This window comes from Gopherus flavomarginatus, chromosome 2 (genome assembly GCF_025201925.1).
Source record: "Gopherus flavomarginatus isolate rGopFla2 chromosome 2, rGopFla2.mat.asm, whole genome shotgun sequence".
Classification (NCBI taxonomy): domain Eukaryota; kingdom Metazoa; phylum Chordata; order Testudines; family Testudinidae; genus Gopherus; species Gopherus flavomarginatus.
In genome coordinates, this window is record NC_066618.1 from 38,135,817 (window position 1) to 38,159,471 (window position 23,655).

The following is a 23,655-nucleotide window of genomic DNA, read 5'->3' on the forward strand; positions in this document are numbered from 1 at the left end:
AGGAGAGCTGTGAAGAATCTTCAACTAAGAGCCACAAGGACTTGAACTGAGAAGCCCTGATAGCAGGACAAAGAATTACTTGAGCCCAAAGACGGGCTAAAGGAACTGTGAGTTTAAAGGAATGTAAGTTCTTGTACCTGGAAGGGTAAAAGGGACCACTTATGTTTATTTTGTGTTATGGGTTAATAAACCAGTCCCCACAAGTTGGAATTATATTTGAAATATGTAGATGCATGAGATTTCAGAGGGAGATATAGAAGCACTGCTCCAGAGGTAAACTGAGGCAGCAGCTGACCCTTGCACAATCGGCCTGTTCATTAAGCCAACTTCCATGAGTTTGTGTGCGACATGATGCCATTAAATCAGTACAAAACAAGATTTCTACAGTGAATTAAAATGCAAACAACTAGATTTTATTAGGTGGAACTGAGACAAAAGATACCACTTGACAGTTGCCACAGTAGTGGCTATAAACATTAACACAGGTACAGATATTATTTCAACCAAGAGAGAGAGGGCTGAAGTGCTGTAAAACAAAGTTATTGAAGCACTGCAAAAATAGTAGTCATTGAGCTAGTGAATTTGAAAATGCAAATAAGTCATAGTGCTCTTTAAGACCTAAATCCTGCCCTGTGCAGCATCAGTGTCCATGGGGAGTCCTTCAGCCACAGGAGGAGGGATTGCAACCCTGTGAAGGAGCCTGTTCAACTGCAGGCAACCAGCACAAGATTCTGCATCATCTCCATTCCCCTGACTGCAGCAAAGTGGCAGGATCCTTGGATTATTACTACAACAGTTAGAGGCCAAATGATTTTATTTGCCTAGGATAAAATGTATAATTGTCTTAAATAATAATTCCCCAATATTGGGCCAGCTTCTGTCAGGCACCAAGCACCCTCCTTTCACACTGTTTTGTCCACACAGGTGGAGTTCATCTCTTTGGACAATCTGGTCTACTGTGAGAAATAGAAAAAGAGGTCGGGGTATGATATGGTGTTTACTTTCCGTTAGGGAAGACAAGATATTTTGGTTGATAAGGAAGAAACCCACCTGGTATGGTCTATGAATATCTCAGTATCAGAATTCATGAAGCCTCTCAACTTCCAATTCAATTAGGGCTAGATACTGCAAGGTGCTGTGCACCCTCTATTCCCTCTGAAAAACATGGAAGCTGATAGCACTCACACCTCGCAGCAGGGACTCAGCCCTTTGTAGAATTAGTCCTTTAGTCAAGATAACCCATCAATATTTTTGTAAACTGCTGAAAATGATGCTGACAAGAATAAAAGAAAATAGAAATTTAGAATTTGGTCAGGGTACCCACTCTAAATCATTTCCAATTACATTGAAGCATTGCTCCTGTTATACACAGTTAATAGAGGAGACTATTCCTGTTTTATAAACTTACATTTTTTTACAAAAGTAGAAAAATTAATTTGACACATTTTATTGTATGTCAAAAGTGTTCTCTTTAATGCAGGGTTTTCAAACATCTCTCCCCACACTCAGTAGTTCAACACTCCACTGCAGAAACAAAATTTTTATTATTCTTTGAAAGAAAATGCTACCTACTAGAGGGAGAAAAATGGTCAGTAGTTCAAAGGGAATGACAAATGACTATGCCAGGTAAGCTAGTGACTACTCAGGGCTACATCCTGTCCTGTGCTGCACTGGTACCCAAGAGGGATAAGAGGAAGTTAAGAGTCTTATTACATCATGTAAGAGGGAAAAATCTCGTCATAGTGCTCCAGCAAGCCAACAGCTAATATCTGCAACATACCTGTGTGGGCGTGATCTATGGATGAGGGACTCTCTTTAGGCTCCCGACCTGTTTAGACCCAATTCTGCAGAGTGCCAATTGTCTCCTGACAAATGCTGAGCAACCTCAAGTTCCATTCAAGTGACTGGGAGTAAAGTGCCCTCAATTCTCCGAAGATGCTCAGTACTTTGCAGGCATTGTTCTGAGGGCCCATTATGTGAGCTGTTGAGTACTTCCTGCCAGATGCTGCGTACTTACAATCAGAGTTGACTGTGCTCTGAATCTGACAGGACCTTATAGGATCTGGCCCCTATGCACATACAGAAAGCTCAGTTTGGATGCTCACACTCTGTTCCTGATCAGAGGGGCAGAGAAGTGTGCAGCCCCTTCCCATCATGACAAATCTTGCCTCGAGCAGCAGGACTCCTGCAGAGGATGCACTGGCCAGGATTCCTGTCCACCATACTCCACCAGCCAAGGTAAGATTTGGTCCTCATATCACTGTCAGACCCTGACAGCTTGTCTATTTTATACCTACTTTGGCCCCTATGAACCAAAATCGTTCCTAATAAGTCAGTCTCTTGTTTTCCATTAAGGAGGGGTTGGAAATGTTTCAGAGGAAAATTGATTGCCTAATAACAAAAGAGTTAGGATTCTCTCAGACCTGGGGAGCTCTAACCTATATATAAAGGTACAAACAGGGAAATAGTTACAATACGGGGAAAGCCAAAGCCTGGGCCCCGGTCAGATAACCACTAGCTTTCCATGAGGAAATAAAGAATAAGGACTGATTCGACAAAGACTTTCTCCATCATAAATCCTTGCTCTCACATGGAGTTTTAGTGAAAGGTGAGGTAATAACTAGTTGTAGGATCAGGCAGAAAAAAATCAGAAAAAGAGGAGCAAAACTTGAGAAACTAATTATATACAGAACAAAATATCACTGGCTGGAGACACTGAGCTCCTTCAACTTCCATTGAGTGCAGTGGGAGTTGAAGAGGGCTCCCAAGTACATCCAGGCAGTGCTCAGCACTCTGCAGCATGAGTGACTTTTGAGAAACATGAACTCCTGACATTTGAGAATCCTCGTTCTCAATGTGAGCTTGCACAAACACTACAGCACAAAAAAAATCAAGGTTATTTCTTCAAACTGACAAAGGATTAATAATGGTGATTAATAGTTCAGAGAATAGGAGAAAGATAAATATTTCAGAATTCGGCAAGAGTTTCTGGCTATACTGTACTGTATTTTCATGCTCATCAGAAAAGCACATACGAGAAATAGACTATTTTAACAGAAAAAATCAAAGCATTTATAAAACTGGTTGATAATTTTCCACTCTTTCCAGAAGTGCATCAGAATATCCAGGAGAATAATACCTGAAAAAGAAACATTTTGTCTGTGTATTAGACAAGGGAATATATATGATGCTAAATATTTAAATTATATTAATATCTAGTGTATTTATCAGAAAATTGCTAGACTCAAACTCTGGTTATAGCTCAAGAAGATCTGTAATTATCCGCCTGTAATCCTTTAAGAGACTGTTTCTGTACTACTGTGCATCTTGTGTTGTCATTTACCCCTGAGCAAAATGACGGTAAAAAGCCATCATTCAGACCTATAGGACCAGATTTTCAGAACTGCTCAGTATTAAGCTGGAGTCAGATTTTCAAAAAGAGCTCAGCTCCCAATTAGGCACTTAAAGGAAGTGGCCAGTTTTCAGGAGAGTTCAGCGCCCAACAGCACTCTTCTCAAAGGGAGCTGCTGGGCGCTGAGCTCATGAGAAACTCTGACCCTTAATGCAAAGCATGAGTTTCCACAGAATGTCTGTCACAGCATAATGGTTTACGGCTGCCAGAGAAATGCAAGTGTACATGTCAAAAACTAATGCAAAGGCAAACAGCTGATTAATGTACAATGTTAGTAACAGTGATCTTGTAACAATGTTTTATGGCAATGATCTTATTTCTGTAATGCCAAATGACTGATGGAGATTACATTATTCAAGAGATTTTTTATTAGAGTAGAAATTCACTGTGACTTTACTGACCTACTGCATTCTGACTGGCTTTGAGAACAGACCAGTTGTGTGCCTCAAGTAATGAGAGGCCAGCATTTGTTTATTTTTATTTTTTTAAGTAAACTGCCCTTTTCTGAATAAGCTTGCTGCTGACTGGTTGAAGGCTTTTTGGTTTTGCTTTTTTAACTGAACTATACCATTTACCTAAAGGTTCACTGGTGAAAATTCACAAAATCCTTCCAACCCTGCAGGTCTCAAGCATATTACACTGTAGTTCATGGTTTGATATAGATGCTAGAATTTTGTCTGCACTTAGATTTCCTGTAAATATGCTTAGTTTAAACTTCATAGAAGTTAATTTTAAAATCCGGGTTCATTTTTATGTACATCTGGATCTGATGTAAATCCACACATGGCCCTGTGTGTGTGCAAGTCAGTGCTTATGCCCATACACAGCTATGTATGCAAAATCTCACCCATGTGCATCAGGATATTGGCATGTCTAAGTCAGATGTGCACTTTTATGTTCACTTGTTTGTAAATTAAGCCCTATTTTTATGACCTACAAAAACTGTAAACTACAAAGGATCATTGACTTGGTAAATCATTCATGGAATTTTAAAAAACCTATATCTGTGGGGTGAAATCTCCTAAAGACACCTAAAGTAATTATTAATTCTGTTAACCTATGGAGTCCAGGGGAGAATTCTATTCTTTATTTACCCACAAATGAAGTCCTAACAAAGGCTTTTGAAAGTCCATTGCATACTGATGTCTTTATGCTGGAATAGTTTGTTTCTATTCCAATGTGGCAAGATAAGACCAAGAAAAACAACATTAAATTTTTCCAATGCTTTGCTTAGAAACAACCATGGTTAAAGTCTCTCTCCCTTGAGAAATTTCTGAAGCATTTCCTTTGTCAGTGTGATTCTTTGAAGACTTTGCATTGAGGAATTTACAACAGTCAAGTTGCTCCCTTTTTTACAAGCCACTAAAGCTTACAAAAACCCTGTCCTGCTTTCTTGATGTTACATGAATATCAGACCTAAGAGAGGTGGATGAAGTTTCAAAAGCAACACACAGAGAAGGAAAGGAATGAGGAATAGAAATAGCTGTACATACCTCAATACTTCCAAATCATATTATCCAAGAACAACAAATAATGTTTGAATACAGACATCATCAATTTATGCCCAATAGGCTAGCTGTATTTATTCTTAATTCTAAAAGTTATTAAGAGTGGAGGCATACACTTTAGTTGTATAAGCAAAATCACTTCAGTGCTATACCAGAAAGAATCTTCAATCTACATAGTACTGAAGTCTTGCACTGCTAGCTATCTGTCTAGGTTTTTATACCATACCCATCAGCATAATATCTGAGACTTGTATTACTTGTATTACTGTGTATGTTCCTAAGAAAACACACAGTTATGTCTAAAGAGCCGTACAGAGCCATTGCTGCACATCTCTGAACACTGAAAGCCTTAACTACAAGGAGATAGGAGTAAGGGTTGTTATAACTGAAATGTGTTCAATGAGAAATCCCAAATGCTAGCACAGAGGGGTTAATAATGCATGGAATTTGTCTTTGCTTCATTCTCCTCACTGATTTTCTATAGAATTTAAAACTTTATATAGTTGTTTGTAAATCCATTATTAGCTTTTGTGAAAATAACTTTCCAAATACAAAGTAATGCAGTTGTCTTCCTGAATCTGCAGACAGCCTGAAAAAGCAGCTTTACAGGACAAATCCAGCCATGACCTCTGGAGCAGCAGAAGTGCCCCAGGCAGTGGAACCAACATGGTTCTACTGCACAAAGAGGAAGGGAGAGGAGCTTAAAGGGCACATTTTCTTCATTATAACCAATGGCATGTTTCTTTGCTTCCCCTAACAAAAAAAGTAGTTTGTAGCAAAAGGAAACATGAAGTACAGCCAAAAAATGTAAACATATGTTTTTTTATTCTGTATTGTTACTCTTCATAGCTTGAAAATGTCTTGATGATTCTTTACCCCTTTGACAGTCACTGAGTTTTCCCTTGCAGAAGCAAACAGGATTCCATTTCTGTGCAACTTCTAATTTGCAGCAACTATTAGCCAGTGCTTAACTTGTGCCAGAGCTTTCCAGGACTCAGCCCTGGCACCTCTAGGCTTGGCAGCTCATAGCCCCAGCACCTTTGGGCTTGCCGCGTCAGTTATGAAAGTTAAAAAAAAAATTGCTTGAGTCCTGGCATCTAATTGCTTGAACCCCATCACCTCTTTCACTACAAATTAAGCATTGCTATTAGCTAACAAATGCTGTTTACTGTAGTTAAAATTGATGACGCTGATGCAAAGAACCAGCATGCAACAGTACAACATCCCCGTGAGTGTATTGCTGAAGTGAAGAACTGGTAGATGGATATCTAGAATTCAGGAGGAGATTTCCCTCCTTATTATAAGTTTAGGTTGGTGACATTTTGAGTGACATTTAACAGTAATTCTGTATTCATTAAGAGCAAAACTTGCCTTGGTGCAGACAGCTAGTGCATGGTCCTTTATATAACACTTGAACCTCCTCATGAGGCTTAGGGAAGGAGCAGCTGTGGTTGGAGCAACAGATCAGGAGGCTCTCTGCATCCTGGTACACTGAAGGAAGTTTCAGTGAAGCCTTGGAACAAGTTAGCTCAGAGAACGGTGTTGAGGAAGCCAAGCGGAAGTCAGAGGAGGCACCTCCTCCACATTACCTGTATTCCATGTATGGGGCAGAAACTTCTACTGCAGCTTACTGATTGGCATGGCATCAGAAGGGTGGTGTTGCAGCTCCAGAGCCTGCCTGATAGATGTGGGAGTTACTTCTATTCCCCAACTCCCACTTAGTTTCCTGCTAAAGGGCAATCTTGGGCTTTGTTTAGGAAGAGGTAAATTTGAACCTGAGAAGCAATTTTAAAAAGATGATAATAAAGCGTTCAGAAAGACAAGAAAGTATCTGTCTAATTTTGTGTTCATCCAACTACTCTTTCGGGCTGATAATCAAGGATGATCATTAATTTTAAAAGGGCATTCACACAGACCTTAAATTATATTTTAAATCTCTCATTTTGTGCTTTGAAGACAATCTAACAATGTAACAACTATGAATTGCTAGGACTTCGATTTCCTCACCTTACTATTTCCTCTGGGTAACAGTTGTTAATAGTGTTGATGTACTCTTGAAGAAGTGACCCCGGCTCTGCTTTTATCTCTTGAACTTTTTTAAGTCCACCACTTGTTACAAAGAGACGTCGTGCTTTGCTATCATGCGGCAGCACCTACAAAAAATGAAGTACATAATGAGTGTTAAACTTCCCTTTAAAAGAGCCTTCTACATTGGTAAGCTTTAATATTAAAAAAAATAAATCAGAGAACATACATAGAGAATAAGATAAAACAGAATTGCAAGCAATATTCAGAGATGTAGCACCTCCTGTAATAAATGTTTTATTTTAACTTGTTGGTTAACTAGGAACAATGAAATTTTGAGCCACCTTCACTAGGCTGCAACATAATTTGACCTGTTCATTTAATATACACCACTGTAAATCATAAAAATGCTTATGACCGCTTTATGCAATTAATATTTTAATTGTTTCTACAAAACAACATGCCTGCGAAGATTAAACAGAAAACTAACATGGAATGATAATTGCACCTGTCCTATTACCACTGACTTAGTTAAGTCTTTTATATTGATTAACTCAGTTTATTTGTACAGTAGATTTTCCTATCATTCTTATGATCTAATATGGATTGTTACTATCAACTCAAGTTCCTGGACATTAAAAACCATGGATCAAATCCCACAGTCCATCTGTGTAGCCATGGATGGCCCCTACAGATAACAAAAATGCACTGTTTGCTGCACAAAGGAGATGGAAAGCAGAAGTGGAAAGTAAAGGGATTTTGCAGCCCCCCGAATGATGTTGATATGCAGCTCTCTCCAGAGGAGGAGGAGGGTTGTGGGCAGGCAAAGAAGAATGGCAGTAGTTGGCCAGTGGATCTACTAGGCCAGAATGGCACATGGAGTGAAACAATGAGCTGTCAGCTACATCTACATCACAAAAATAGCCATGATTGATTAAACATGGTTGTACCCAACCCTGTAGATTAAACCGTACATGGGCAAAAGCGCTTTATAACTTGATCTGGGCCCATTCATATTAGCTGGGCAAACCAAGTTTTAAATTTGGTTGTGTTTCAGTTGTTAACTAGCACCTTAGAAAAAAAAGGCAACTATGCTAAAAGAGTGGGGAAAGGGAATGAGACACGTTCCCCATCAGGTAGATGAGCTAACAATTCAAACAGACAAACTTCATTTCTCTAGTTCCTTTTGTACCATATAAAACACCCCCAGAAGGATTAAACAACAGACTCTCCTGGCCCTCAGGTAGAGAGGGCAAAGGGAGGAAGCAAGGAGCTTGACTCCATTATCACTTCATGCAAGGGCCAGGAACAATTACAATCCCTTCACTGTGGAACTGCTGCATCCAGGGGCACAAACTACCTAAAAGAGGATAACAAGGGGGTAAGCCACATCCCTTCCTCCCTCCATACTGGCTCCCAAAGCTGGCTGCAGGGAGCAGGATGCACCCTTCCCTTGAGTAAGAGAGATCTTAGGGAGGGACTGTGTCTCTCAGAGAGGCACAGTCCCTCCCTCAACCCCCACTGAGACAGTGTGGTGATGCACAGACCTGTACTTAGGCCATTGCTCAAATGGCCATAGCTTCTCCACAGTGCAGTGCACTTTAGACAATAAAGCTTTTACTTGACTATAAGTGAGCTGATGGAAGTTATCTCCCTAATGTCCAAGGACAGAGAATTTCAGAGTTATGGTGCAAGAGAAACACTTTTACTGTAAGGAACTTCATATAAACGTATACATTATACATAAACCATCCAAACATAGTTTGTTTAATGCAATGGGTGAGGAGAAGCATAAAGAACCAACATGTCATCCAATATAAACTGTGTCCATCCAAGCCATTTACAGCATAAGAAACAGCAAGAATCCATACAATGGGCAGCTAGCTACTAAGAGCTCCCTTTATTACTCACTCTGCTCAGCAGAGCGGGTTGGGAATTTTCTGACAAAATATTTTTTCATCAGAAAATGCTGATTTGTTGAAACCATTCATGGAGAAGAGTGAGTTTCAACAATTTTTTTCAATTTGAAAAACTACGTTTCAAAATTGTCAAAACGTTTTAACTTTTTTTTTAAATGAAAAAAATCCATTTTTCCAGGTTAAAACTGCTTTTCCTTTTGAAATGTTAGTTATAGTAAGAAAGAAAAAAAAAAGAAAGAGAGAGTTACTCACCTTGTGCAGTAACTGAAGTTCTTTGAGATGTGTGTCCCTGTGGGTGCTCCACTTCAGGTGTTGGTATGTCCGAGCACTATTGATTGGAGATTTTCGGTAGCAGAGTTCAGTCAGGACACATGTGCACAGTAGCTGTCTCACTGCACTGTTGGAGTCTCATCCAGTGTGCACACAGCCTGACCCCTTTAGTTCCTTCTCTACTATAGAGTCCTTGTATCGAACTCCAAAGCAGAGGAGAGGAGGGTGGGTAGTGAAGCACCCACAGGGACACACATCTCAAAGAACCTCAGTTACTGCACTAGGTGAGTAACCCTCTCTTCTTCTTCGAGGGCTGTCCTTGTCGGTGCTCCATTTCAGGTGAACATAGAACAGTGTCCGCTATGGTTGAGGGGACTTTGGAGTTACATGCATAGTGGAGGAGAGGACTGTTAGGCCCAGCATGGCATCAGCTCGTAAGTCCTGTGCAATTGTTTACTTGTTAATGAATGTATGTTCTGAGGCCCATGTAGCAGCTCTGCAGATCTCTGAGATATGAGATGGGTTGGACCCCCTTTTTGGGGTGTCACTGGATGTGCTGAGGTCCCACCTAGCCCACCTGTCCCGACAGCCTGGACTCCCCCTATTCTGTGCTGTTGTGACAGGTTCTCAAGCTCCTTTCCAGCACACACACAAGTAGGGACACACCCAACTCTAAAATTACACCCCCAGAGTCTGCAATCAGCTCTGTGTGAGAGGACTCAGCTAAGGGATTGCCCAGCATTCCTGTGCACACACCCTCTGGTGTGTAAACCCAAAATTATATTGTATTGTGCTTTATAGAGATCTATATAGCATAAGCTCATGAAAATTGCCCCCTCCTTCATTGTGGAGGAAGATATACACAGCTCTTTGCCATCTCCCCTGCCTCCATAGTTATGAATTGCACAAACTGGGTTTTAGAAAACAAAACCAGTTTATTAACTACAAAGGATGAATTTTAAGTGATTATAAGGGATAGCAAACAGAAAAAGCAGATCACTGAGCAAAATAAACAAACACAAACATCCTAAGCTTAATTCTCTATAGAAACTGGTTACAAATAGTAATTTCTCACCCTAAATATTGTTTTAGGCTATAAGTGAGCTAATGAAAGCAATCTCCCTAATGTCCAAGGACAGAGAATTACAGAGTTATGGCGCAAGAGATACACTTTTACTGCAAAGAACTTCATGCAGAGTTTCTGCAGCTTCAAGTTTCAGGTATTTCTCTTCATAGGCTAGACCCCTGTTTCAGCCTGGGTCCCAGTCCTTTCTCCTCAGATCAGTCTTAGGTGTTTACAGCAGTCATCCTGGACGAGGATTCAGTGAAGAACCAGTGACCTTGATTAACTCACTCTCCAGCCTTAAACAGGATTTACATATGGTGTGAATCTTTTGTTTCTCTGTTTGTGCCTCCCACCCCTTCAGTGGAAAAATACCAGCTCAAGATGGTGTCCTGTACCAGGTGACATGATCACATGACCTTTCAGTGTCAAAGCAACCATGAGAAGAGGTTTATTTTTACATCCACAGGAAGGAACTCCAGGAAGATGGGAAGTCAGCATCTTCAAAGACCCATTGTCTTTCCTAATGGCCCATTCAGGCTGATTGCATTCTGTCTGGTGGGTATTCCCCAAGTATACACACAGTTGTAATTGTTACATAGTCAATATTCCTAACTTCAGATACATAAATGATACATGCATACAAATTGGATAATCAGATTTAGTAAATTTTCCAGTGATATTTCACAAGACCCATTTTGCATCAAATAAATCTTAGTTATGCCATATTCATATCATAAGCATGTTTCTATAAAGAATATGGGGTGTAACATCACAGTACATTGTTCAGAAATGGTATAGATGCTGCCATGGAACACATAGAATGGCACCTGATCCTCATTGGTAGCTCTGTCTTATCTGTTTGATAACATAATTGGATGCAGCTCAAGATCCACTTAGATAGTCTCTGAGAGGATATAGCGGAGCCCTTGGATTGTTCTGTTGTTGAGATGAAGAGTCTTGGGGCTTTGCAGAAAGATTTTGTTCTATTCAGGTAAAATGTTATTGCTGGTCGAACATCTAGAGTGTGTAACATGGCCTCCTGTGTGTTTCTGTGCAGTTTGGGGTACAATGTGAGGAGATGAATAGGTTGGGTGATATGGAAAGTTGAAGCTATTTTGGGGAGGAACTTTGGGTGAGGTTGCAATATGATCTTGTCTTTAAAGAAGACAGTCTATGGTGGATTAGCCATTAATGCAACAATCTCACTCACTCATCTGGTGGAGGTGATAGCCACCAAGAATGTCACCTTTATCAAGAGGTGTTGCAAGGAACAAGTGGCCAGTGGCTCAAAGGATAGTCTAGTAAGGCCTTTGAGAACTAGGTTTAAGTCCCAAGTGGTGTGGGGTGGTATACTTCTGGGTAGAGATTCTGTATGCCAGTGAGAAACTGCTTGGTGGTCAGGTGTGCAAATACTGAGAATCCACAGATTTTATGATAAAAAGTGGTGATCACCGTGAGATGTACTTTACTAGAACTTGTGAACAGTCCTGAGTTCTTCAGTTCTAAGAGAAATTCTAGCACTAGTGACAGTGGTGTGGTATTGTTTGTCCTGACTCCATGCGGAGAATCTTTTCAATTGATGCAGGTATGTACTGCATGTGGATACACATCTGCTGTTCAATAACATGTTTGACTTGTTCCAAACCGGCTAATTCGTGCTGCTGGAACCATGAAGGGGCCACGCTCTCAGATGACGTTTCTCCAGGTTCTCCAGGTTCAGAGTTCTCCATTGGTTTGAGAGAGAAGATTCGGTCTCAGTGGGAGAGTTTGTGGGGCACAAACGGTCATGTGCATCTGGTAAGGATAGCAGGTCTGCCTGGGCCACGCTAGGGTTAGCAATATGATTTTGGCATTGTTTTCCTGTATCTTGTGTAGGACCCAGGGGATTAGGGGGACTGGCAGGAATGCATATTGGAGTGCTGTTTCCCACGTGAGAAGGAAAGCATCTCCTACGGATCGAGGTCCTAATCCCGCTCTTGAACAGACTAGCAGACATTTGTGATTCTGAGATGTAGCAAATAGGTCAATGGTGGGTAACCCCCATCGTTGGAATATATGTTGTAAGTAGAGCCCTGTATGGATACAAATTTATATCCATGGATTCAGATATCCACGGGTATAAATCGGTATCCGTGGAACTTCAGGGCCCTCAGTGGAAAGAAGAGAATGTTGGGCCGTCACTCCTAGGAGCCAGCACCCCACACAGGCAGCTTCTCCAGTGCAGCTGTACCATCCACAGGCCCACCCCCGTCCCTTCCACACAGCGGTCTGCTTCTCCTGTCTGAGGGTGTGCGCACTGCTTGAACACAAGAGTATGACCAGAGATAGCTGCCAGTGAGCCTGCCCACCCCAGTGGGCAGGGCTGTGGGCAGTACAGCCTTGCCAGAGAAGCTGTTGGCGTTGGATGCTGGCTCCTGGGAGCAGTGGCCCCACATCCTGCTCCTTTTGCTGCTGTGGTTCCCGGGAGAGCCATGCAGTTCTGCAGATGCTGATTTAGATCCACAAATATCCGCAACCATAGATATAAATTTGTATCCACATAGGGCTCTAGTTGTAAGACTGAGGGATTCATTTCCCATCTGTGTTCCTGTGAGAACCATCTGCTTAGAGTGTCCGCTGTGGTATTTTGACATCCAGGGAGGTAGGAAGTTGAGATGTCAATGTGGTGATGAATACACCAGTACCAGAGTTTTATGACCTAAGTACATAGGGAGTGGGATCGTGCACCCCCTTGTCGGTTGATGTAGAACATGCATGCAATATTGTCTGTCATCACCCATACCGTCTTGTTCCTTATGAGTGGAAGGAAATGGAGGCAAGCATTCCGTCCCGCTATTAGTTCCAGTGCTGATATGGAGATGTGTTTCCACTGGTGACCACCTGCCGTGGATTGTATGATGATCCAGGTGTGCATCTCAACCTATCAAGGAGGCATCTGTTGTGATCATAATTGAGCGTGGTTCCTGGTTAAAGGGAATCTCTGAGCAGAGATTTTCCTGTTTTGTCCTACACTAAAGGGATTCTAGTACTCGAGGAGGTGGTGTTACGATCTTGTTCAAACTGTGTTTGATGGGTTTGTATACCGAATTCAGCCAACCTTGTAGGCAGCACATGTGTAGTCTCACATGTTTTACCATGAATGTGGTGGCTGCATGTGTCCTAGCAGTTGTAGACAGTTGTTTTTGCTGTGATTCATGGACTGAAGAAAACTGTCTCTATGAGCTTTTTTATTATCAGAAATCTGGTTTGCAGTAGAGATGCTCTGGCTTGAACTGAATCGAGGTGTGCTCCAATGAAGTCTAGTTGTTGTGTGGGTATCAATGTTGACTTTTGGATGTTCACTAGCAGCCCAAGTGTTTGGAAGAGGGCAGCAGTCGGTTGGGTGATTTCTGTCATCACTATCCAATTGGGGTCTTTCAGGAAGTAGTCATCTAGATACGGGAAAAACACAATTCCCTGCTTGTACAGGTGCACAGCGACAACCGCAAGGGTTCTGGAGAAGACGCTTGGTGCAGTGGACAGTCTGAATGGAAGCACTATGTACTGGTAGTGCTCATGTCCTAATAATCTGAATCGGAGGAATTGCCTGTGAGTTGGGTGAATGGTAATGTGGAAATACGTGTCTTGTAGGTCAAGGGCTGAAAACCAGTCCCACTGTTCCAGTGCTGGGATCACAGTGCCTAATGTGACCATTTTGAATTTCTGGGAGCAGACAAAGGTTACGTTTTTGTAGATCCAATATGGGTTGCCATCCTCCATTTTTCTTCTGGGTCAGAAATAATGGGAATAGAAGACCTTCCCTCTGTATTGCATACGTATTAGCTCCACGGCACCTAGTTGCAGTAGATGATGTAGTTCCTGCCTTAAGAGGTGCTTGTGAGAAGGGTCCCTGAAGAGGGACGGGGAAGGAGGTAGGGTAGGTGGGCAAAAAATAAAGTGGATGGCATAACCTGATCGTATGATCTCTAGGACCAATGGTCCTTGTTGCAAATTTCCATGTTTGATAAAGGTCTCAATATATGGCCAAATGAGCTAAGTGGCGCTGTCTTGAGTGGTAGGTCATTCAGACCCTTGACCAACCGTTCAAAATTGTTGCTTAGCAGATGACGGATGTGACACCGCTGGTTGGGGTTAAGATGGTTGATGTCTTTGTGGTTGGTTTCTCTGCCTGTTGGTGTTTTAAGGTCTGGTATTCTGGCAACTACATTGTGTGTCTTTAGAATGATGGTAAGATTGGTAAAGCTTTCTTTTAGCTAGTGATGTGTAAATGCCCAGCGTGCGGAGTGTTGCACCAGGAAGGCAACTCTTTACTGCGCAGTGGACGAGGTGTATACCTTCCTTCCTAGGAGGTCCAGCCTTTTGTAGTCCTTATCATGAGGTGTGGATTTAAAATGTTTAGATCGATGGTTTGCCACCTCGACAACCAGTGAGTTTGGTGATGGATGAGAAAAGAGGAGGTCCATGCCTTTGGCCAGCACCTAATATTTTCTATCGGCCCTTTTGCATGTAGATGGAATGGCGGCTGGCGGCTGCCACACCGTTTCAGCAGGTTCCAGAATGGCGTTGTTTATTGGTAGTACAATTTTTGAGGAGGACAAAGTTTGCAAAATTTGGAGCAATTTATGCTGATTTTCTTGGACTTCTTCCAAAGGTGTGTCCTGGCTCAGTGCAATTCTCAAAGAGATCTTGAAACTATTTAAAATCATCTGCCATTGTAGTTGGAGGTGACATAATGGCCTTCTGAGGAGAGGAAGAATTGTTAGGTGGTGACATGTTTTCCTAACCTGTTTCTTCTTCAAGCTTCTCTGTTATATCCTCTGGGACTATGGATGTCATAGCCACTGGGGACAATGGAGGAGACCTAAGTTCACCTCTGGGAGGTGATGAGGTTTTGGCACAGTGGGCTCTATATGCTGCCCACAGGTCCCATGTTGGCCACTGCATGGGAAATGTCATGGGAGGACACATCCATGGTTGTCCATACCATGGGTGCGTGGGCTGTTTATGATGATTTTTGGCCCTCAGACTTTTCCTCCAAGAGGTCTTTGTTGAGGAGGCGAGGAGTGTTGTGGGGAGAAGACCCCCTCATCCTGTTTCTCATTCTCACTGTCGCTTGGTACTGATAGTGTCATGGGAGAAGTGGGTGCATAATGATGCTTCTTGGAGGAGATCCGTCAGTGCCAAGAAGTGGTGATTGGGGCACCAAAGATATCTATATTTCGCTCTGCATTAGGAATTGCTGTGGAATGGATGGAGGCGGTGCCAAGGATTTTGTAGAAGCTGAATGGTGTGCAGCTGTCTTGTGGCTTGTCTTTGTCAGTGCCAGTGGAGCCATCATGGCGATATCAGTCAGGGCCGATGGAGGCACTGGTGCCGAGATCATTGTCAGTGCTGGAGGTGGCAACAGGCTTGGTGCTGTAGTCACTTCCTGTACCAACATGGTCAGTGCCATGGCGGAGGCATGGCTATGCCTATATCTCGACGCCATTACTACTTTGGGCATGGGTGGCGGCTGACTTGCCGACTTAGGGAGGCTGTGCACACACACCCAAGCTCTGAGTGGGTGGTGCACGGCCCCTCACCAGCATGGGACAGGCAGCCCCTTCTCCCCCTCTACCCCTTGCAATGGGTAGCATGGCCCCAATGCCTGGGGGCCTCCCAACTGCTGGCATAGGCGGCAGGTTATATACTTTTGTGGTGCTCGGGCACCAGGAATATTCAGGGCTGGGGGCCCTGCTCCAGCAATATTTGGAGCTGGGTCTCTCCACTGGCCCTGCCTGGATCGGGCCTCGGCCCCCGCTCCCCTATGCATCTCCCCCCCCCCACCGCATCCCTGCCTGACAGAAAGCGGTGCGTGCCTCTCCTGTGCCTGCTTGTGCTGCCAGGCAGAGCGGCTCCTAGCAGAACTGCTGTTTGCTGCCCCAGGGTCCTGGCGCCCCCCATCCCCTAATGGCAGGGCAGGTTGCCCTTACCCTGCCCTTCCGTCCTAGCCCTGAGCCTCTCCAATGCCCCAAGCCCCTCGTCCCCAGCCAGAGCCCTCATCCCCCTGCACCCTAATCCTCTGCCTCAGCCCTGAGCCCCCTCCTGCATCATGAACCCCTCAGCCCCAGCCACAGCCCTCATCCCCCTGCACCCTGATCCTCTGCCCCAGCCCTGAGCCCCCTCCTGCATCATGAATCCCTCATCCTCAGCCCCACAGCCCTCACACTTGCACTCCCTCCTATCCCCAAACCCCCTCCCAGAGCCTGCACCCCTCACCTCCTCCTACTCCTCCACCCCCAGCCCAGAGCCTGCACCCAAACTCCATCCCAAAGCTTGCACCCCTCACCCCCTCCTGCACACCCACCCCCTGCCCCAGCCCGGAGCCTGCAGCCAGCACTCAAACTCCATCCCAAAGCCTGCACCCTGCACCTCTCCTGTACCCTAATCCCCAGCCCAGGACCTGCACCTCAGACCTCCCCCCCCAACCCCCTCCCAGAGCCTTAGGCAGGTGGGGGCGGAGTGGGGGGGTGGGTTCTGGGCACCACCAAAATTTCTACAAACTTGCCATCTATGACTGCTGGGCAGCCCCAGCCACCCCAAGGCCCAACCACAGCCACCCTAGCCCTCATCCCAGCTCCAGCATGCTTCCCTGAAGAGGAGCAGCCAGCCTGCCTGGGGCCAATGGAGAAGGGCAAGCAGGAAGGGGCATTCCAGGTGGATTGTGGGTGGGCCACGCTGGGCTGTTTGGGGAGGCATAGCCTCCCCCAGCCTACAGTATGCACCACCCATGGCTTTGGGCTCAACAGTATGGCCTGTGCCGGAGGTGCCCGGTGAGTCATAGGCACTGACTTGAGAGGCGGTCAGCACTGAAGGTAGTGACATCACAGGGGAACATTTATTTTTGTGTGGTTTCCTCTGGGGAGAGGTCGACTCTCGCTTCCTCTTTTCTTTAGAGGGCAGAACTGTGCTCTTCCTTGGTTCCAACCTGGTCAGAGAGCCCCTTAGCGACATGTTTTGGGAGGTCCATTTCTGGGCTCACCTGCAGCAATTTCTCCATTAGGATCATCTTGAGGCAGAGGTCCCAGTCGCGCTGGGCTCTTGCCTTCAAGTTTTTACAGTGAACGCACTTTTGGGGTATGTGCGATTCACTGTGACATCTCACACAGACAGAGTGTCTGTCGGATATCAGCATCGCTTCCCAGCAGGAGCCACATCTTTTAAAGCCTGGGGAACCAGGCATGTTCCAGAGAGTGCTCCGAAAGGAACAGGGAATGGGACAATAAACTTTTCTTTTTAAACAAACTACTAGCTAAGCTAACAATGAATTAGAACTAACTTATCTAAGGTATCTAGCTAATATTTTTCTTTTTTCTCTATATACAGGGGAAGAAGCTGACACACTGCCCCAAGTTCCATCTTCAGCCGAGGACGGTTGAGAAGGAACTGAAGGGGTCAGGTTGTGCACACACTAGTTGAGACTCCAACGGTGAGCGAGACAGCTACTGCACATGCGCATCCCATACAAACACTGCTATAGAAAATCTCTGATCAACAGCACCAGGATGTAGCAACACCTGAAGTGGAGCACCTATGAGGACAGCACTCGAAGAATATAAAAATTTCAAATGGTCAAAATCAAAATGCAATGTTTCAAATGAGCTGAACCAAGAATTTTTTCAGATTTTCAGTTCACAAACATTTTTGAGATTGACTTTTCATCCCAATGTTGAATGGGGAAAACTTTTCAATACCTCAAAATTTTTTGCAGAATAGGAAAATGGTTTCCTGGCCAGCTCCAGCGGTCAACACACATAAGCACCATGGCACTGGTATTTTGAACAAATGTGCAATCCTTATTGATTTAGCCGGATGTATAAACAGCAGCATTTCCAAGCCTGTGGAATGTAGTACTAGATAATATCAGATAATTTTATTTGGGCATTTCCAGCAAAGAACACCAGAGCAGGACAATCTGGCAGTCTCTACTAAAGGATTATGCAGTATTGTATTTGAAAGAAGAAAGGGCTATAGTGGAGTGGGATTCCCTAACAGCTGGTCACCATGGCAGAAACTCAAAATACCTAAACTCCATGACAGTTATTCACAATTTAAATAAAATATTTTAATTACATTAATTTTTACCTCTATATTTTGCACAAGTCTGTTCCTTAAATAACTGACATAATTGCACATTTTAAAGTGTTTGGAAGAAGATTTAGGATTTTTCCACCCAGTCCAGGACTGGAGTCAAAAGATAAAACACAGAACTGGAGAAGCTTTTACTTTTAAAACAATTTTTCTAACAATTGATTCAATTCACCCTTGTGCAGAGACCTTGCACTAGAACTAAAACATGGCTTCGGTGGGACTTAAGCGATGCACTGACCTAGTTAGGTTCTCTGCATAAGGGCTAATTTTCTACTGTGGCAGAGGAGGAAGACAGCGTCTTGCTTATGAGTAAGGCTAAGATTTTCTGACCATTATTTTTAGTAGTCACAGACAGGTCACCAGCAACAAACAAACAATTCACGAACCCATGACTTTTACTAAAAATAACCGTACAAGCTGCAGCAGAGGTGCCCAGCCCCAGCTGTAGCCCTCACCGCAGGGCAGAGACGCACAGCCCCAGCAGCGGCCACCGGTGGAAGCCACAGGGCTATGCGGGGAGCACAGCCCTGGCTCCAGCCCCGCCACGGCTCCAGCCATGGCTTCAGCTGGTGACAGATAATATATTTGATCAGACCAACTTCTGTTGGTGAAAGAGATAGAGCTCTGTGTAGTTCAAAAGCTTGTCTCTTTCTCCAAGAGAAGGTGGTAGTAAAAGATATTACCTCACCCACCTCCCCGGTCTCTCTAATATCCTGGGACCAACAAAGCTACAACAATACTGCAAACATGCTGTTTAGGTAACAGATGGTTAATCTATCATTCACCAAGAAGAGCCTTTTCTTACCTTACTGAATTGTCCAACTACGTGTTTCAGAATATTGGGAGGTGCATCATGCAGCAAGGGTTCAAGTGCTGGCAGATATGTGCATTTCTGCAAGATGTTCTTTAGGGCCTTTTTAGTCTATTGAAATGCAAAACAAAATGTCTATATTAAGACATCAATGAAACAACAATGTGAATTTATATTCCACATTCCTGGTGTATGAAGTCTGATCAATTTGCTTTTTTGGTCAGAATTATTTCAAAAGGGCAATTTTCTGAATCAAAACTACACGATCCATCAATTAATTTAATAAAGAATCAATTTTCGGCTCATCTTATCAAACTGCAAAACAAACCTTCAGTGCATCATATTCCTATTAATTTATCTAGTCAAAGTCATGGCAATTCTCCTCTGAGTGCAATGGGAAAGGGAGCAGGCCCCCTAAGTAAATATAAATTAAAATACTGTAATACAATAAAAAAGTTAAATTAAAAACATGTTTTTAAAAGACTGTATTTGAGTAGTAGTTTATTAGGAGACCCTGGCAGTCTGTAGCTGCACCTTGCACTGCCACCTCTGCAAAAGGAAAGTGAGTGTACATCAGTGTTTGGGTCCTAACCCAGAGAAAGTAATGACCCAATTGTGTAGGACTGCAGGTTCAGAGAACGTTGGCTTTTTTTTTTTTTTTTTGTGACCATTGGACTTAAAACTCTGAAAATGGCTATATAGAGGTGGGGTCTTACTCAACAAATTTGAGGATGATCATTCTTTAGTTGCCTTCAAAATGGAATGACATGATATGATAAGATATATATCATACATTATACGATCACATCATTTCCTGTAATGTCACATAAAAATCTATTTCAACAAAGGCTAATAGGCAGACAGTATCTGGCCCCATTGTAAATGTGTAATGATAGCCCTTACCCAAGAGTGTTTTTTTTTCAAGCCAGCAAAATACACATTTCATACTGACAGCACTTATAAAATTGTAAGAAAGGCTTATGTGCACAAAAAATAAAAATACACCATTAGACATCACTCACTGCCTGGTAGCATGATAATACTGAATAACAATTAACACTCTGTAATTTTGAAGGACTTAAATCTGATGATTAACAGCAATACATAGTATTTCAGACACTACACCTACTTTTACTTGGAGATCTTCTGAGCTTTCTGTTTCCATATACAGGGAAAGCAGCAGTGGTAACACATTTGTTACAGCAACAGCACGTGCATGCTCTGGAGTATGTCTTCCAATCTGTCCCAAGGCCCAAGCAGCCGCTGCCTTAATATGATCTTCTCGTTCCTCTGACAAGCAGATAGACAGCTGTGGCACCCCCTGTAGTATTCATTAAAAACACAACCATTATGAATCTAGGGCAGGACTAGACACTGGAACAGATTATTAGAAAAAGCTTATTTCTTCTATTTCTATTTTTCTGGCTTGAATACATTGTAGATGAACATAGGATGGAGCTGTCATTTTTCAAGTCAACTATGTGGCCAGAAAGAATTTTTTAAAAAAGCATCTATACAAGTCTAACTGGAGAGAGAATATTAAATATGCCAGTTTCTCTGAGTTTGAGGGCAGTTTTAGTGAACACGTCAGCTACTCTAAAGCTTTCAAAGAGCAGATGCCACAATTCAGGCAGCTGAAAGCAATGCCACCATTTTTGACAGACACTGATATTCCAAGGTCTTTAGTATTTCTTTATTCACTTTATACTTTTTTTATGAATAGGAATCTTTCATATTATCATTTTTTCCTTTTTCATTGGACACAATTAATCTAAGAATGACTAATATGTTATTACATAGGGAGATGCTGACCCATATTCACATGAGCTGGGACCTTCATCAGTTAGATTGCTCCCTTAGTCATGCCCAGTTTATAAATAGAATTCTGTATTTTGATAATGCATAATATTTATTCAGCTATCCACTAGCCTTAACACATATCAAAATGTTATGTTAGATACAATTATATTTAACAAATATTAAACCTTCTTATTGCCTATTGTATATATGGTAATTCACCTCCCCTCTACATTACTATCAAACATATTCATTTAAAACTGAAAAATCTACAAACATCAAACTTATCAAATGCAAAATATCATATGCACAGCTGAATCAAACTATATAATGCATTTCAGGGACCAAGATTGTGTGTAAGCATGATGATTGTTTTTGTAAATTTATTATAGTAGTAGCAGTGCAGTTATACTGGTTTAGTAAATGATATGCCATCACGAAATTCTTGTTTCAAAAAGGATTATAATGTGGCCACAAATATTTGTTTTAACAGGAAACAAGCTATAGAAAGTCACACCTTTTCTTTTCTTTTCTTTGTGTGTGCAAATGCAACTCAGCATAATTTTACATTTCAACAGATGCTGTTTCTAAGAAACCAATCCATACCAACACAGCAAAAGAGCAGCAACTCATTAAGGACCTTACTTTTCCAGATTGTCCCATCATTTTGAACTTTCAGTAATATTACAGAAGATGCACTTATATCACTAGGTATGTTATCTTGTATCAAAACTATACATGTTGTTAAAAATTGTAATATGGTTAAGTTGTTTATTTAATAAAGGCACACACAAATTATTATACTGGATAATTTAACCTAAAAATTATATACAACTGCCTAGTCGCATTATTGAAAAAAGGGATATGTTTTATCCGCAGTTTAAGTGCACTGTTACTGCCAAGTGTGAAATGTAATACTGGTGTAGTTTTACTCTTTCCTTAATAGTTATCTGTAAGTACATGACTGAAAACCAGGGCCCTGATCCGACACTTACTTATACATGTACTTAACTTTAAGCGCTTGAGTAATTTCACTGATTTCAGTGGAGCTACTCAAGTGCTGAAAGTTAAACATGTGATTAAGTGTTTGCAGGATCAGAACCTAAGGGACATACAAAACTGAAAAATATGTTGGTACTTTTTCTATGATGTGCGTTACTAAACAAATCAGTAAACCACTCCACCAAATCATCTGTGGGACTATATTCTTCTACCTCTTCTTCTCAGAAACTCACTACAATGGCTATAGGAAGACAATGAAGCAGGAGCTAACCTTGGAGATGATCACTGCCATTGCCAGGTTCTCAGAATGAGCTGCTACGTAGCCAAGCATCATGATGCCAGGCAGCCTGACATTTCCTTTGCAGTTGCCAATACAATCAATCACAGCAGCAACTCCTCCTGCATTGACTATAAGTTGTGAAAGCTGTAAGAAGATAAAGTAGAGAAATTAGATACTGTAATGTATCTATAACCATAAAGCAGTATACTCAGATGATCCTTAATTATTTCACCCCTGTTTTTTAAAAAGTTTAACGCTATTGTTGACAATCAAGTAACACTGGAGTAAAACTGGAGTAACAGAGTGATGAATCAGATTCATTCTTTGGACTTATGAGTGCTCATAATGTAGCAAAACATACATATTGCGATGAACGTCTCTGTTTTCCATCAACTTTACTGCAAGGTAAGCTGGACATTGAATGCTATGGACTTGCCTAATCCAAAAATCTATTTAGTAAGTATTTACTGATGAATTACGCAGACGAAAATTCAACATGCTAATGACCTGTAGAAATATACATATTGAGCTAGATGCTCAATTACACTAAGGCCCAATTACACCACTCTGAGTGTGTGAAGAGTCCTTAAAGCAAGTGCATTTGTAATTTGTTCTAAGAAGCCTTGATACAAAGAATAATCAGGACTGGGGTCTTTAATGCCTACTAAACTGTGGCTTATATTTTTCCAAGTGATATCACCTTTAACATCACTTAGCAGCATTTGAGTGGTTTAGGACATCACCAACATTTAGAGATTATATTAATTTCATATTATGATGGAGGATTTTTCCACCTATACTGATTGGTATTTTCAGTTTTATCTAAAATTCCCAAAGCATTTCAGGAACAGGACCATTTTATTAATGCAACAGCTTGGTTAAAAGATATTTAACTTTTAAAGCGGTCACTTTAAAAATGTAAATACTCTTTACATGGCTGTTGACTGCAATCACTTAGGGTCAAATCTTGTATCTGTGCACAGCCCCAGAAAACAGAAGGGAAATCCAAGAGAGAAGGGAAGGAATCCTCCCCCTCAGGCTGTAAAACAGCTGTAAAGCCATTCCATGACTACTATTGCAGCCTTCAGACCTACCAGTCCCACGCCCCCCCTCCACTGTCCCCTCAAATATGCATAGGGAAGTCCAGTAGAGATGTGCTCCACAGCACAGAGGGGGCGCGGACCACTGCACGAGCTCTCCAAATCCTGCTGCTGTACAAGCTCCCTTGTGTTTGCAGAAGGAGGCCAAGGGGACAATTTCCAGAATGTTCATATAACTGATATATCTGACTAGTTTAGAAAAGTCCTGGGGCCAGAGTCAGCGCTAGTGTAGCACAAATTCCTTCAGTTGATTTACATCAGTGATGATTTTGGTCCAATAGCTATCAGTCTAAAGTCAAGTTTGTGGATTACAATTTTCCAGTGTCAATGAGAGT

General features: G+C 42.3%; 1 protein-coding gene across 3 annotated transcripts in view; it reads right to left on the reverse strand.

The window, feature by feature from the left end:
• Positions 1-391: 391 nt before the first annotated feature.
• SPAG6 (sperm associated antigen 6) overlaps positions 392-23,655 on the reverse strand; it is a 62,838-nt gene continuing 39,574 nt past the window's right edge. The window contains exons 7-12 of one of the 3 annotated variants that reach the window (XM_050942292.1): positions 22,212-22,364; positions 20,271-20,462; positions 19,136-19,252; positions 6,928-7,073; positions 6,510-6,598; positions 392-3,139 (exon numbers count right to left, since the gene is read on the reverse strand). In XM_050942292.1, coding sequence (XP_050798249.1) covers positions 6,538-6,598; positions 6,928-7,073; positions 19,136-19,252; positions 20,271-20,462; positions 22,212-22,364 — 669 coding nt within the window. In that variant the 3' untranslated portion in view covers positions 392-3,139; positions 6,510-6,537. Of the gene's footprint in view, positions 3,140-6,509; positions 6,696-6,927; positions 7,074-19,135; positions 19,253-20,270; positions 20,463-22,211; positions 22,365-23,655 lie in introns of those variants that run through there. The other 2 variants (XM_050942291.1, XM_050942293.1) reach the window with 2 other exon arrangements.